This window comes from Antechinus flavipes, chromosome 3 (assembly GCF_016432865.1).
Source record: "Antechinus flavipes isolate AdamAnt ecotype Samford, QLD, Australia chromosome 3, AdamAnt_v2, whole genome shotgun sequence".
Lineage (NCBI taxonomy): Eukaryota > Metazoa > Chordata > Mammalia > Dasyuromorphia > Dasyuridae > Antechinus > Antechinus flavipes.
In genome coordinates this window covers 570,832,427-570,849,657 of record NC_067400.1, presented here as the reverse complement: position 1 = coordinate 570,849,657, position 17,231 = coordinate 570,832,427, and the positions used below count along the sequence as shown (strand labels likewise).

The 17,231-nt window shown below is 35.9% G+C and overlaps 1 protein-coding gene across 5 annotated transcripts in view; it reads right to left on the bottom strand.

Moving 5' to 3' along the window:
• The window catches only part of CCDC30 (coiled-coil domain containing 30), a 145,749-nt gene that overhangs the window by 55,640 nt on the left and 72,878 nt on the right, over positions 1–17,231 (bottom strand). For all 5 annotated transcript variants that reach the window (XM_051987909.1, XM_051987910.1, XM_051987911.1 and 2 more), the window contains 2 exons: positions 7,586–7,765; positions 155–364 (listed from right to left, as the gene is read on the bottom strand). In XM_051987909.1, the coding sequence (XP_051843869.1) occupies positions 155–364; positions 7,586–7,765 (390 nt within the window). The remainder of the gene's footprint in view (positions 1–154; positions 365–7,585; positions 7,766–17,231) is intronic.

Genomic DNA, 17,231 nt, shown 5'->3' with positions numbered 1-17,231 from the left:
GGGGAGATGAAGAGGTCAGATCCTTTATCAGTAGATACCCACATTCAAGTAAAATGTGATATGAACTTCACAGGAATCTTGAGAAAGAGGATTTCAATGATAGTTTCTAGGACCTAGTTACTAAGAAGGTACAAATATGAATGCTTATAATTACCATTTTCTCTGCATGAGCCACTCTGGTTTTCTCTTGAGCAAGTTTTTCATATAAACTGTTCTGTGATTGAATATTTTTGGATTGTTTAAGTATTTCTTGTTCCAGGTCTCTTACTTTCTGTTGACTGCTTTCCCAATTTGCTGTGATAGAAGAACACATTTTTGTGCTATCTAATAGTTTCTTCTGGGCCTGCTTCAATTCAGCTTTGATCTAGAATTGGAAAATAAAAAAGACAGTCTTAGCATAGACCAAATTTTAGTAACCTACAGAAAAATCCTTCAAATGAATTTACTTTATATCAAATATATCTTTTCTCAAGTAATTAAATAATAATCTTTGCAGAAATTTTCTTCGATAAAGATGTCATATCTCAGACACTTAAGGAACTGATTCAAATTTACAAGAAGAGCCATTCCCTAACAAATCAGTGTTTCCAAAGAAAACTTCCATGTTGCCAACAGCCATATTAAAAATGCTCCAAATTACTAATAATTATAAAAAAAGCAAATGAACACATCCATCAAACTAGCAAAGTAGAATTACAAAGAACAAATGATGATTCCTGGATGTACTGCAGGCAAAAAAGGCATTGCTGAGGGAATGGTGGGATCATTCTGGAAAGCAGTGTGAAATTACGCCTCCTAAGTCATTGGGCATACCTTTTGATGTACTGATAGCACTATAGCTATCACATTTTTTTGACTAAACAGGAAGAACTCAAAGAAAAAGAAAAAAGACCCATATATACACTAATATTTATAAGTAGCTCTCTTTGATATAACAAAGAGATGAAAACTAAGGGAATGTTCAGCAACTTAAGAATGACCAAATAACTTCTGATATATAAATGTAATAAAATCTTTTTATGCTGTAAAAAATTATGTATTTTAAAAGAAAAGCAAGCTGTACATAACAGAAATTCACATTTTGTTTACAACCCTTTCTTTCTGTTCTGTTCTGTAGAAGTACTCATTTTATTTCATGTTTATAAAGTTCAGAAATTTTAAAATAAAAAAAAACAAAGTAAACTATGTCTTTCTTGAATTTAAGCAAAAAATAAATCATAATCTACTCTCTAGTAACGTGCATCTTAGTTTACTTAGCCAGAGTAGAGGGAAGATCTGATAACAGGTTCTACACTCAAGGAATACCAATAAGCTGATATTCATAAGCTGGAACTGGGAGTTAATTTACCTATGTCTTCTATGAAACAAAGTCTCCTTTGAAAGAAATAACTCCTGAACCACAGTCATGTTGTTCTTGCTCCATGGCTGACTACTCTGCTGCAGGTTTTTGGAGGTCTCTGTTTGCTTCCATTTCTATGTTATTAAAAATCTGGGGTTAATTTTAAAATGTGAGCACTAACTGTCACTGGACACAATTTGACTGAAAATCTTGGAGGAAATGTGTAACATTGTAAGGTTATGACTATAAACCTGTGACACTATAAAACTGTGAATGAGACTTCTGGCCAAGCTTTGAGCATTATTAGTTCGTTAAGAGGGAGAACAAGAGCAAGCCTCAGGATCACATCTTGTACGTGGGAGCAGCAGCAGGAAAAAACAACCTTCATTTCTTTCTTTTGTCGTAAAAGCCTTGGATTGAGGAAACCTCAGCTGCAAAAGAAGGGACGGGCAGTGGAAGTGCAAAGGTGCCCAGTTGTTCCCGCAGGTCTGTTGACTATGTTCAATGGCACCATCTGGTGGTTGCCAGTGAGGATGGAAGACAGAGGAAGCAGGAGAATAAATACAAGAGCCCAAAATACAAGATCCTGGGAAAATAGTCATAAAAGACGTTGACGAGGGACAACAAAAGAGGCAGAGTTTGTTGTTGTTTTTTCCTTTTTGGGAAGGAAGATGAAGGATCAAAGAAAGGATAAAAGCGCCTACTTTGGAGCATATGATGACAACAGACCAGAGAGAGAAGCCCGAAGGGTTCAATTTTTATTTTGTTTCTCTTAAGTATCAGAACAAAAATAGCAAAGGGGGAAATTGATCCTCAGGAAGATAAAAAGAAATTAGTTTTTAAAAAGCTAATAAGGGAGTGTCTCATTGCCTTTGAAGAATTCAAGTCATATAGATCAGATGAACCACATTTGGAGATACTCAAAAAACTTAAAAGAAACGGTTAAGCTACTATCAGTCAGGGTGCATTGTGAATACACTGTCCATGCCCGCAATCCAGAACAGTTTTCTGGGGTCTCAGAGAAGCATAGCTTTCTTTTTGCTTGCATTCCTAGAGCTATACAATGTCTTACAATAGTCAATGTTACACAGATTTTATCCCAAATGTACAGGTAAAAATTACAATTGCCCATCGAATTAGGCAGATTCAACAAACAAGAATCCTGCTCAACAAGGGCCTGCCTTGACGCGTGAAATAGCATTACCTAATCCAAAGGTAGTAAGGAAAAAACAAAGAAAATCAGAAGGAAACCTGGTCTGATTGAGTTTCTCAGAGTGTGTGAAGCTATTCCTACTAGGGAAGGGCCTTGGGTTCTGTGACTGATGAGAAGTCATCTCCTCACCCTCAGGTAGAAAACCAGGATTCTCTCAGTGCACTGGGCCATCCAAATTGGGATTTAGACAAAATTTCTAAGTGACTCTTTCTATATAGAATATAAACAGTCTAATGTGGAGACAACTTGCAAATAACTGTATACAAACAAGATATAAACAGTATAAATTGGAAATAATCTCAAAGGGAAGGTACTAAAATTTAGGAGGATGGAAGGCATCTATTGCACAGGTAGCACCATAATGGAGACTTGGAGGAAGCCAGGGAAGTTAGGGGGGCCTGATGAGGAGGGAAAGTGCTCCAGGAATGGAGAATAGGCCACTAAATATGCTCATTTGGGAGATGCAGTGTGCAAGGAACAGCAATGGAGCCAGCTCCACTTGATCACAAAGCAGACAGGAGAAGGGAGATTTGAGAGAGGAGGGCCAAAAAGTAGACTACTGCAATAGTCTAGGAATGAGGTGAGGCCCTGTATTAGGCTTGTAGCGGTGTCAGAGGAGAGAATAGGATGTAGACAAAAGAAGTTTCAAAAGTATAAAGAAAAGGACTTGACACTGATGGGATGTGGAGGGAGGAGAATAAAAGGCTGAGGAGTTGAGGATGATACCGATGTTGTGAGCCTGGGTGTTTGGGAAGATGGCAGCATCCCTGAGAATTACGGGAAAGTTAGGAAGAAAAGTGGGTATTGGGGGGGGTAGGTAAGTTCAGTTTTGAACATGCTGGTTTTAAGATGTCTATAAAACATCCAGTTTGAGATGGCTAAAAGGCACTGGGCAATGCAAGCTTGGGAGTCAGAAGAGAGATTGGTGCTGGACAAATAAATCTGAGAGTTATCTGCATAGAAAGGATCAGAAAAACCTCACCAAATGAAATCGCAAAGTAGCAGAAGAGGAAAGGGCTTGTGATAAAACCTTGAAGGATGTCTATCCCCACTAGGATGGGGCATGTCATGGATAAAGATCCAGCAAAGGAAAGAAGAAATGATCATATAGTGGAGAGAAAAACCAGTAGAAAATAGTATCACAAAAAATCCAGAAAGAAGACAATATCAATAACTGATCATCAGTAACAAAAGTTGCAGAAATGTCAAGAGTGATAATTTAGAAAAGACCATTAGATTTGTCATTTAAGCAGGCAATCATTAGTAACTTTAGAAAGAGCAGTTTCAATCGAATGATGAGATTGAAAGCCAGATTGCATGGAGTTAAGAAAAGAATGAAAATAAAGAAAGTGGAGGCACTTAATTAGAAAACTTTTTTGAGGAATTTAGCCAAAAGTAAAAGAGATATAGGATGATTGCTACCAGGTAGCAATTAGTCAAGTAAGGGTTTTTTGAGGATGGAGAAGACATGGGCATTTTGGTGGGTATTAGGGAAGCAACAAGTAGACAGAACATGATCAAAGACTAGGAGAGAAGTAGGGGGGCAGAACAGAGGGGGAAATCTGTTGAAGAAAAGAGGTATAGTCTCCCTTTACTATCTTGATGTTTTGGTGAACCAATTTAACTCTAAGCTGTTTTCTTTTCCCAGGTCATCACCCTTGCCCTGAGATAAGCCTCAGATCTCAGTCATTCCCTTTATTCCTACACACTTGCCACTGAACAAAGCTGGGGAAAACTGAAAAACCATGTCAATTGGATCCACTACAAATGTGTTACATGATCTCACTTGGACCCTCAATTCACTTATGTCTCATTAATAGATTCACTATCCCATTCAAAAGAGGATTTCCCAGATCTTTTTATCCTTTCTCATACCTTCCATGACTCTTCCTCTTCTACTCTCTCAGCTGAGAATCCAAATGGTACCCCTTATCCTTTCCTCCTCATTTTATATCAGTCATATACCCTCTACCATTATCTCTCCCTTTACTCCTATTTCATATGAAGAGGTGGCCTTTCTTGCCAAGGCAAACCCCCACTCCATATGTACCTAACTGATCCTAATCCAACTCATCTTCTTCAGCAGATTACCTTCTTTATCACCCATATCCTGTCACTACTCTTCAATCACTCCCTGTCTACTGGTTACTTCCTTCTTAAATACACACATGACTCCTCTGCTCTTAAAAATTCCTCACTTGATTGGTTGTAGGCTAGCTAACATCTTAAATCTCTCCTCCTTTTCAAGGTCATCTACAAGAGGTATCTATACTTCTTTTATTTTCATTCTCTTCTTAACTCTCTGAAATCTGGCTTTCAACCTCATTACAAGACTGAAACTGCTCTCTTCAAAGTTACTAATAATCTCTTAAGTGCCAAATCTAATGGTGTTTTCTCAGTTGTTATCCTTTTTGACATTTATGCAACTTTTGATGCTTTTGGTCAGTCCTTGATACTTCCTTCTTTTTGGGTTTTTGTGACCCTGCTCTCTCCTGATTTTTCTCCTTCCCTACTACTTCTCTGTCTCTTTAGATTCATCTTCATCCATGTCATGCTCAGTAACAGTGGGCATCCCTCAAAACCTCTGTCTTGGAGTCTCTCCTCTTCTTCTGGACAACTGCATTTGGTGATCTCATCAGCTTCCTTGGATTATAGTCATGTGTAACAAAAATGTAATAATTGAGAATATAATAATTCTCAGTTGTACTATCTAACTTTTCTCTGACTTTCAGTCTTATATTTTAACTGTCTACTAGATATCTCAAAGTGGATTTCCTATAGACATTTTAAATTCAACATGTTTAAAACTGAATCCAATATTCTCCCCCCTGGCCCTCCATAATTCAAACTTCTCTATTCATCCCTCTCTCCTCTCCCATGTCCAGTCTGTTGGCCAAAATACACTTATAGCATGCTTTCTTGTAGACTCTTCTCTCCTCTGGCAATGCCTTTTATTGGTCCTCATCACTTTGCTCCTGGATTATTACAACAGCCTTCTACAGTTGGCCTTCCTAACTCAATTCTCTCTCTAGTTCATTCCATCCTCTATTCAACTGTCAAATTGATCTCCCTAAGGCACAGGTCCAACTCCTTCCCCCTTCCCCCCTTTCACCTCCATTCAATAGACTTCATTGGTTCCTTATTGCCTCCAGGAACTAGTATAAATTCCTCTGTTTCATGTTCAAAGCTTTTCATAATTTGGCTCTCTCCTACTTTTCCAGGATTCTTACCCTTCACTACCTATTAGATACTCTAATATTCAGTGACACTGGGCATCCTTGTTGTTCCTCCCAAAAGACAATTTATCTCTTGACTCTGGGTGGTTTCCTTGACATCCTTCAAGTAACAGTTAAAATATCCCGCTCTATGAGAAATCTTTTTTGAATTTTTTATATGAGTAACCTCCTCACTGTTAATTATCTCCAACTTATGTTTGATGCATTTTAATTGCACATAACTATATGCCATTGACTGTAAACTTCTTGATAACTTCATAACTTGACTTGTCTTTCCTCATTTCCTCAGAACTTAGCATATAGTGCCTGGCACACAGTAGGTGCTTAATAAGTGCCTGCTGAAAAATTGAGCATTATCTTTCTAGGGAAAAAAAGATGAACATTCAACAAAATAGGAGATTTTCAATCACTTTCATGAAAAGCTGATCTTCAAATGCAAGACTCAAGGGAAGCACAAAAAGTAAATAGGAAAGAAAAAAAAAGGTTTCTTGAAGATTAAACTATTTACATCTCTTCACAGGAAGTTGATACTTGTAACTCTTTAAGAACTGTATCTTTGTCAGGGCCATTAGAAGAGTATACATAAACAGAAGGTGTGAGTATAAGTTGACTTTAATGTGATGATATAAAAAAAAGAAATTAAGAGCTGGAAAAAGGATTATACTGGAAAAAAGAGGAAAGAGGAGGTAAAATGGTAGTAAATAATATCACCTGATGAGGCACAAAAGACCTATTACAGCAGAGGAAAAGAAGGGACCCAGATGAGCATTGTTTGAAGCTTAGTCTAATCAGATTTGACTCAAAGAGGAAATAGCTTACATACTTAGTTTGATATAGAAATGTCTCATCCTAAAGGGAAGTAGGAGGAGGCATATAAAAGGGAAGGCAGATTGGGAGAAGTGGTGGTCAGAAACAAAGTATTGGTGAGGAAGGAAAAGATGAAAGGAGAGAGAGAAGTATAAGCAGGAAAAATAGGATGATGGGAAATACAAGGTTAGTAACCATAACTGTGAGATGAATTTTCCCATAAAATGGAAGCATATAGCAGCAAGGATTGAAAGCCAGAATCCTACAGTATGTCATTTACAAGAGACGTATTTGAATCAGAGAGATACACACAGAATTAAGATAAAAGACTGGAGCAGAATATACTATGCTTTAACTGAAATAAAAAAATAAATTTAATTAAAAGTGAAAAGGAAGAAAAACTACATCTTGCTAAAGAATACCATAGATAATGAAGTAATATATCCATACTAAACATATGTTCACCAAGTGGTATAACACTCAAATTCTTAGAGCAGAAGTTAAGTGAGTTGCAGGAAGAAAAAAATTATACTAGTGGAGGATCTCAACCTCCTCTCTCAGAACTAGATAAATCTAACCATAAAATAAACAAGAAAGAAGTAAAAGAGGTCAGTAGAACTTTAGAAAAGTTGGATATGATAGACCACTGGGAAAAACTAAATGGGGATAAGAAGGAATTGAGCATTTTTTCAGTGATACATGATACCTGCAAAAAGACTGTCAGATATTATAGTATTAAAAACCCCTAATCAAATGCAGAAAGGCAGAAATACCAAATGTGTCCTTTTTCAGATCATGATGCAATAAAAATTATGTGCAATAAAGGGTGATGGAAAAATAGACATAATTTGGAAACCAAATAATCTAATCCTAAAGAATGGGTGGGTAACATCAATAATTTCATCCAAGATAGTGACAATAATGAGACAACATATAAGTGCTTACTGATTACTTATTCCCCTAGTGGTTAAGCAAGGAAACTATGCTTACCTTAATGTTCTCTTCCTGAAGTAAGTTGTTATGCTGCTTTAAATCAAAGCTTTTTGTCCGTTCAAACTGAAGTTCTCTTTCAGCTGAGCTACACAGAGTCTGGACTCTTTGCAAGTTCTGTTGAAGCTTCTGCATCTCTTCTCCTTGATGCTGGTATCTCAGTCTTTTATCTATTGAACTCTGCACAAAGAAAGAAAGATGTTTTTAGAAGAAATAAGGAAAAAAAGTAAACAACTGACCATGGTTCCCAAACAAGTAGGCTAGCTTCCCATTTGATTGTCCACAATCATAGTGCAAATAAATGATCTGTTGATTATCTACATTTGGATCATTTGCATTTCAGCTCATTCATTTTTATTGTTAGGTAGCTCCTATTACTCTAAGACTTTTTTGACTTCTTGACTTTTTGCCTACAAAGAAAAAGCCTTTCTGAACTTGTCTTTCCAGGTATATCCAAAGGAAAGGTAAGTCTTAGGGCCTTTTGAGAGGTGAGAGGAAATGGTCAAGATTGAGAAGCAAAAAAGAAGAAGGAGAGCAGGATGTAGAAAATACCCTTGTTCTCAGTCCCTAATGAATTAGATCTGCAATGGGGATTCTTTATTTTTTTAATGTAAGAATACACCTATATTTTAATATAAGCTTCCAAATGCATCTCAAAACAAAAGGTGAATGTGGGGGATTATCTACCATTTAAAATTAGCCATATTTCTCATCCCTTTTATTAGTAAAAAAAAAAAAAAAAGAAAAGGGATTATTAGAGACATTTGTTGTATTTATTATGCTCCTGATATTTTTATCTTAAAAGTGGAAAACATGGAGAAATTATAGGATTAGGCAGACTCCTAATCCACTGCTATCTTTATCTTACTTTACTTCTAAAATTTCATTGGTGGAAGTACTCCCTCCACTGAATCAGATAGCAACTCTATATAAGAAGATGATGTTTTGAAGGTTTCTATGGTCAAAAAATTCATCACTTTTTGGCCAACCTGGTAATGAAGCATCTCTGACTTTAGCCAGGCTAATCCTCACTAGGTCAATATTCACAGCCTTTCCAGCTTAGTAGAATTTCTGCTTCACTGAAAAATCTTTGAGAACCCAGGATCACATCCATATCAGGGTGAGGTACCAGAAAAAGACGTTAGTAGAGGCATCTTCATTTTAGAATGGAGGAAAATGCAAGCAGGGAATTAAACTACAGACTCTTTGTGTATGTGTGCATGTGTGTCTAAGAACAATGAACAAAGGTAAGAGAATGTAAAGCTATGGGTCCATGTGACAGAATTGTAGATTCAAGTTCCCTATCACTTCCCTTTCTATCATCAAGGATGAAGATTTAATTTTATGACCAGTGCTTTTTTTTCTTAGTAGTAAATCATTAATTCTTAGGCCAATTCTGAATATAATATAGTTATAGGTATGAGAATTTATAAGTGTATAGACCAATGCTTAGAAAGGCAAATATAATCACCTATAATAGACTGTCCAGCTTTATATGGTTTTGAGATAACATTTAGATATCCTTTGGCTCTCTCTTAATACATTCCAAAGCCACTTCCTTTTCTCCCTAGACCTCTAAAAAGTCTGTATTTGGGAAAGGGAAAGGGATAAGCATTTTTATAGTACAACTATGTACTAGGTCCTGTGCTTTACAAGTATCTCAATCTAATCTTCTCAACAATCCTGTGAAGTAGGTGGTATTATTTTTCCATTTAATACTTGAGGAAATTGAGGTAAATAGAGATTATATTTCGTGTCTAGAGTCATAGTCAAAAAGTGTCTAAGGCCAGATTTGAACTCGTTTTCCTCAGTCAGACTTAGAACTCTATGCACTACAATGCCACACAAAGCTGCCCCCGAATATTCTATTTCCTTTGCATCTTCTCTTGGTCAACCACAAATATCTCTGTATTATAATTTATACTTTTGCTCAAATAGAATGTTACCTCAAACCAAGCTTTCATGAGGCATAGCAAACTAATCTGAGTCATAGCTTTTCTTAATTTTTCCTTTGCTTAATTTTTCTCATTCTTGAGTTCTACTGGGATCTGAGACCTAGTGTTTTCCTTAGCCAAAAACTCATCAAAACTTAATTAATTCAACATTATTAGTATGTACAGTCATTTAATCTATAAGCACAGATGCAAAAATGGCATCTGTGGACAGTCAGACAGAAGATGTAGGTGAGCAGACAAAAGCAAAGTTTTTTGTTCATAGGAAGAGAATGAAAAGAAATTTAAAGGTAATGGTCACACTTGGGACTTAATTTCTTTTTAAATTTTAGGTTTCAGACTTAAATACTTTTTGGTCCAAGAGAAAAATTGCTATAATCTTAGTTCTCCAATCTATTCTCTCACAGGTCTGTGGATCCCACATCAGGGGAAGAGTCTGGATCCAGAAATAAAGAGGAAGGAGAGAGTCAGCCAGTTAGGGATAAAACCATGAGTATTAGCTTGCTCTTCCTTGCCCCTCAGGCAAAAGCCAAGGAAGAAGGTATTGATTGAAATCTTTTATACTATTTGGGGAAGGCCAAGAGGGAAAGCAGCAGGGAAAAGACTGAAATTTCATAGCTTGTAGGGATTTAGAGTTTTTGCTTATCTCAAGGCAAGAAAATATTCAGGAAATCATTGAATAAGCCAAACTTCTGGAAAGTATGCAAATCTGGAGAGTAAAACATGAGGCAACAAATTTAGGATTAAAGACATACCTTAATAAAAATAATAATAAACAGAATCACAGAATTTTGGAGTTGAAGTGGGTCTCCGCAATTAATAACTATAAAAAATATTCACTATAAACATATACAAAAAAAGCAATCATCAACTATTTGCTCAAAGACCTCCAGTGAAGGGGAAGCCACTGCCTCCAGAGGCAGCTCATTCCATTTTTTAGATAGCTCTATGTATTAGTCATTTTTTCCTAATATCAAATCCATAATTGCCCCTTGGCCACTTCCACTGTTCCTGGGTTCTACCTTCTAAAGACAAATAGAACAAGTCCCTCCTCCATAGGACCAATGTTCAATTTCCTAAATACAACTATTATGACCCCTCCCTATTGTTCCCCCTCTTCCCTGGCCCAATCTTCTCTAGTTCAGGTCCTTGAACAGATCCTCAACTGGCATGGACTTGAGGTTTTTCATCATTACTGTTTGCCTCCTTTAGACCTTCTCTAGCTTATCAATGTCCTTCTTAAACTGCAACACTCAGAACTGAACACAATACTACAGATATGATCTGACTAGAGCAGAGTACAGAAGGATTATTATCCTAGAAGTTCTTTGTGTAAAAAAAATGTCATTCTCCTTAGCAGAAAAGAGAGAAGTTTAAGAAAAATGGAGCAGATGTCTGATTTTTTTTCTTTGATTACAGAATGACAGGTCTAAAACTGGAAATTATCTTATCCACACCCAATATTTTACAGATAAAGAAAAAAATATGAGGTATAGTGATGTTCAGTGATATGTATCAGAGGTATGTCTCAGAGGTAATGATCTTCCTCTTTTCCTCAATAAATTTAAAAACCATATTTCCCCCCATATCCTCAATTTATGTAAAATTTTGGTATTTCTGAGATTTTCACAGGATTATTCCATACTTCTTATACTCTTGCTCTGCTACTTTGCCATTATTTCCACTTTCTGCATATATCTTTTTAAAATCTAAATTGGTTAGAGACTTTCCTGTGTCAGGCTCTTCAAACAACTTCTGTGTTCCACAATAGAACTGTTTCTCTCTTTTTGTCTTCACAATTTCATTCATGGGAGTTTCCTACCTCCTCTTGTGATGATTCTTCCCACAGAATTTTAATTCACTCAATCCTCACTACATTTCTTCTGAAACATTTGAAATATGCTTACTGATAAAGCATAAAGTCCAAATTTCTTCTTATCAAAAATTATTGGATGGAATGATTACTTTCCCTCCAGTAATTAATTTATCCCTATTAATGAAAATTAGACACAGCACAGAATTAAAATTTTGGCTAATATCAAAATTATTAGGAAAACTTGTATATCATTCTGATAAAATAATTAAAAGAAAAAAAACCAAACCTAACAGTTGCTATGTTAAGCATAAATAGCTTGTATTAGAATGAAATTATCATTAATTGCCATTAAGGCAAATCAAGAAATTATCAGCTATCTGCTCTTGACAGAGGAAAAGTTTCAAGAAATGTCAAGATCAGTGAAGTCTTTCACCACTACTCTAATTCTCCTCTGTATCATCTATTTCCTCTTTCTGTCCTGGTGGTATATAGTATACTCTGATGACAAATCACTTCTGCTTTCCCTTCACTATTTACCCAAATGTTCTCTATCCTGCTTTCCTGTTATATTCTTGAACTTTTTGACATGACTATGCCTTCCTGATATTCACTATTACCCCATTATCTCTCTCTTTTTAAACCATTTTGTTTCTTTTGAACAAGGTGCATCTAGAGCATATTCTTATCATGAGTTTCACCCTACCAAGTCTCAGTAGAACTTATGAGTCAAAATTGCCTTCCTTTGTTATGATCTCTATTTCCTCTTGCTAATTGGCTAAAAGAATTTAGAAACCCTATTTCAGGAAACTGTCAGAAATATTTACAAAATTGGTTTAAACTAGTAAAATATGAATGTAAAGAATCCACAGCATACTTTCAAGGGAGAAGGAAAAATCTGACATATCTGAATATATCATAGTTAAATGCCAAAGCTATAGTGATAAAATACCATGACCTAGCAGAAATAGTTTAAACATTACTTTATTATTCAGTCATTTTTATGATTCTTTGTGACCCCATTTGTGATTGTCTTGGCAAAAATATGAAGTAATTTGCCATTTCCTTCTCCAGCTCATTTTACAGATGAGGGAACTGAGGCACATTTTGTGTTTTCTGTATTTGCACATGCTTTTGCGTTCTCTTACATCTTATGCAGTTTCTGTGGTGGAGAAAATAATGGAACTGTGCCTGATACCCATAATATACACTGAATACATCTTCTGTAAGAGATCTGATTGCTCAATTTTTTTTCTATTTGTGATTATGCCTGGAGTTTCTCTGAGAGGGGATAGGATAAGTGAGGGGAAAACTTGACATTTCCTCCTTTGGGGTTAACCCACCTCAGGATGAATTCATGACCCTATGAGCTTAGAATCCCTTCTCTACTTGGGGCCTACTGAGCTGTGGAATACAAGTATAAAATGGTATCATAAGAATGAAAACCCTTAAGCATACAAAAATTATATGAAGACCTCCGTGAGATGATGTGGAATAAAATCAACAGAAAAGAGCTATATACATACCAATTACACTATGTAGATAAAAAGAAAAAGAATAAAGAAAAAGCATTAAGGCAGAGGCACAGCACAATGTAGCAGACAGGAAACTGGACTTGAGGCTGGAAAGATAAATTTTGCCTTTGAAGAGGGACAGGTGAAAGGAAAGAGAGAACAGAACAAACAGGAGAGAAAATACATTTTCTATGAAAAGAATATTGAAGCAAATTTCTCTGATGAAGGCCTCATTTCTCAAATGTATGGGGAACTGAGTCAAATTTATTTTTTGTTATTAAAGGATATGAACTATGCATATACTTTGACCTAGCAATATAACTACTAGGCATGAATCCCCAAAAGAGATTTTTTCAAAAAGGAAAAGAACCTATATGCATAAAAATATTTATAGCAACTTTTTTTTCTCAAGAAAAAGAATTGGAAATTAAGGGGATGCCCATCAATTGGGGAATAGCTGAATAAATTGTGGTATGAGATTATGATGGAATATTATTGTTCTATGGGAAATGAGGGGCAAGATGTCCTCAGAAAAACTTGGAGAGTTCTCCATGAATTCAAACAAACTGAAATATACTATGTACAAAGTTAATAGCAATGTTTAGAATGATCAGCTGTGAATGACTTTGCTATTTTCAGTCATGCAATGACCTACAATTACTCCAAATGATTTAGGATGAAAAATACCATCCATAGCTCTTTGGGTATACAATGATTGTGTCTGAATACAGATTGAAGTATACTGTTTTTTTAACTTTATTTTTCTTACTTTCTTGAGGAGAGGGGAGAGAGCTATCTTTTCTTTCACAACATGATTTTTATGGAAATGTATTGCATAACTTCACATGTGCTTTCTTAATGGTGATGGGGTAGGGAGAAAGGGGGAGAATTTGGAACTCAAAAGTTTTAAAAACAAATGAAAAATTGTTTTACATGTCACTGGGGAAAATAAAAATATCAAAACATAAAAAATAGTTTTGCCTTTGCCACTTACTAGCTGTGTGACTTTGGGCAAGTCACTTCACCTCTCTTTGCTTGTTTCCTCATTTTCAAAATGGAGAGGCTACATGGTTCAGCAATCTCTAAGCTCCCTTCTAGATCTAAACCTATGACTCTATGAAAGATGGCAGAACTTTGGGAAGGCCAGAATAAAAGGGTATTCTTTGTTGTTAATTTAGTTAAGACTCTGCCCTTTGTTTGTTTTTGCTGGCAGTTATTTATGATAAAAACATGCTAGGCCCAGTCCACTGTCCATTTGTAATGGTTGGCCAACATATGTGGCATGACAGAATAGCACTATGAGCTATTCATAAAATGGAATATCAGAATACAGACAATAGGCCTTTAACCACTCGGTTTTTCTTCTGTGGACTATTAGGTCAAATGCTTTTGAATGGCTGTGGATTTCATTCTGAAGACTCTGCAATGTTCCAAGGCCTAGATGAAGTCGGCCCAATACTATTTGTAAACATGAACCTCCCCATTTAGACTGAAACCTTTTTGGGGGAGATAAGTTCTGACTCTGTAAAAAGTAATGCTCACAATGATGACCAAGTTAAATGATAAAAATTTCTGTTAAAAAATACAGGGAAGTGTATGGTGCATTTCAGAAAAATGTTTATTCAATTAAGTTAATATAAAACAAGTCTCAGGGTTTGAAGTCTAAGCTCCCTTAGTTTACAGAAATGCAGTGTGGCTCTACTCATAAGAGCAACAGACTTGATGTCAGAAGAATGCTGGAGTTCAGATCCCAGTTCTGAAAGCCACTAGTTAGATGATGCTGTCAAGTCCCTTCATCTCTCTGGGCCTCAGTTTCCTCATCTGCAAAATACGGATAATAACATATGCACTACCTATCTCCAAAATTTATCATTAGGAAAACATTTTATAAATAGTAAAGTGTTATATGAGCATGAGTTTGAATAACAAATCAATATTCCAGAATGACTTATTTCTCCAAAGTTAGGAGTCAAGATTTTATTTTAACATCTCAAAATCCCTTTGATTTCACATAAAAATATGTTCTATAAATACAAAAAATTATTCAACCAATTATCCAACCCTGATGGTTACAACAATTGAGCATATACTTTTTCCTCTGATGCTTTCTAGTTAGTAATATCAGAACTTCTCTCCATAGTAGAGAATCCAGAAGCTTAACAACACTAGAGGATAAACAATGGTTATGTTAAAGCTTTTCTTTTGATTTCTCTTATACTTTCAAATAATTTTATTACAACCCTAACAAACTGAAAAAATTATTTGGAAAAACCTCATTATCATCCAGGGAACATTCTCTTATAAAGAAAAAAACTATATAAAATGTAATGTAAGTGAAGTTTGCACTTTCTAATATGAATTAGATCTAACTTCCCAATGGTGGTGGGGGTGTTAATTGGTCTAACCATCCTGGAAAACAATTTGGAATTATACAAGTAAAGTCACTAGATTGTTCGAACCCTTTTACCAGAAATACCCTTGCTGGATATATTCCCCAAGGATATGAAAAGACAGAAATAAAGGGCCTACACTTATCAAAATATTCACAATAAGGCTTTTTTTATGGTGGCAAAATAACAAAGCAAGAGCTCATAAAACTAAGGGATAGCTGAATAGTATAGGTTGAATGCATTGGAATGTTGGTTCATTACAAGAGAAGGAAAACAACGAATTCAGAAGAATATGAGAAAATGTGAACGAAATGATGAAGAGTAAAGAAAGTGGAATAAAGCAAACAACATATCTAATTACTACAATGATACAGATGAAATAAACACTAACTAAGTACCCAATCCTCTTACCTATTCTTTGATCTCTAAGTTTCATGGCCCTCTTCTCTTATTCTTCCCCAACCTGCCTGATTGCTCCTTCTCAATCTTCTTTGCTGTATCATCATCTACACCATGATTCCTAACAGTAGGTAACTTGTTCAGTTGCATGCCCTTTTCTCTCTCCTATCTATACCTATGCAATTTGTGACTTCATCCACTCTTAATCCACAGAAAATTGATACTGAAGAAGAAGCACAAACATGAGCTTTATTACAAAGCAAGAAAGCAAAAACTAAAGTAAAAACATACACAATATGGCAACACATACAGACAGATCTTGCCACATAGGACTAGGCCACTCACATCTTCATCACCAGTTATAGTGGGGAAATTTCATAGAATCGCCTATTGATACAAGAGTCAAGTGGAAGGTCTTTTTAATCAGGACTAGAAATTGGGTTGGGATTGATAAATGGGTACTCCAAGAGTAAGTATCAATGCATAACCACTATAGTTGGCCAGGAGTCTTGTCTAATCAGAAACTGAGGATGTTTCTATGTTTGGCCCAGAATCAGAATGAATCAGGACAGTGGAATGGTACGGACTGTTATGTTCATGGTCATAAAGACCACTTGGCCCAAGTGACTTCATGTTGAAATCATATCACTTATAACAACAGTATCAACAATACATTCCATAATTTCAATCACCACACACTCATCTATATATCTAGTTAGTTGCCATATTTTTTCCTAGCATCATAACATTGCTTGTATATGTCCTTTTCTCTCAACTTCTTCCTTACACTATTGTGATAACCTCCCAATTGTTTTCCCAGACTTGTGTCTTTCCCCACTCCAATCTATCTTCTACCAGCTACTCAAATGACCTCCCTGAAGTACATTTGTGATCATGTAACTCCTCTACTCAATAAAATTCTGTGGTTCAATCTGACTTCTAGGATCAAATGTAAACAACTCTGATATTTAAAGCTCTTCATAATCTGCTCCCTTCCAGTTTTTCTTTCATCTCTGTATATCAGCCACATTCATCTTCAGTTTAAGGATTAAACATATTGGAAATCTAGAAACACTGCACTGCAAAGGGATGCACAGAAGCTCAGAGCTGGAAGAGAATGTAGCACAGAGTTGGAAGGAACCTCAGGAGCAGCTAATTCAACTTTTCCTTTTTTACAGCAGAGCAAAGGAAAGTCCAGAGAAAGTCAGTGATGTTGCTCAGATCATATAGGGAAGAGGAAGCAAAGCATATTTTCTATCAGAAGGATATAAAATTCAGAGGATCTCTCTGATCATTTGTAGCTGTATAACAAACAGAACTGTGCTAACTGCCCAGTCCCATTCTAATTTGCAATAAATAAAATAGGTAGGAGGCATTTATATTGATAAGGCACTAGCAGTAGTTATTGCATTCCTCTCTTCCCAAGGAGCCATTGAGCAGGTTATTAGTTTTGTTGAATGTCAGCCCAGAGACAAGCCCACTCTACAGCATTTAGAGACAGGGCCTCCATCTTCCCTTACCTGGGTTTCAATTTCCTCACCTATAAAATAAAATGATTTGGAATGGATACTTCTGAGA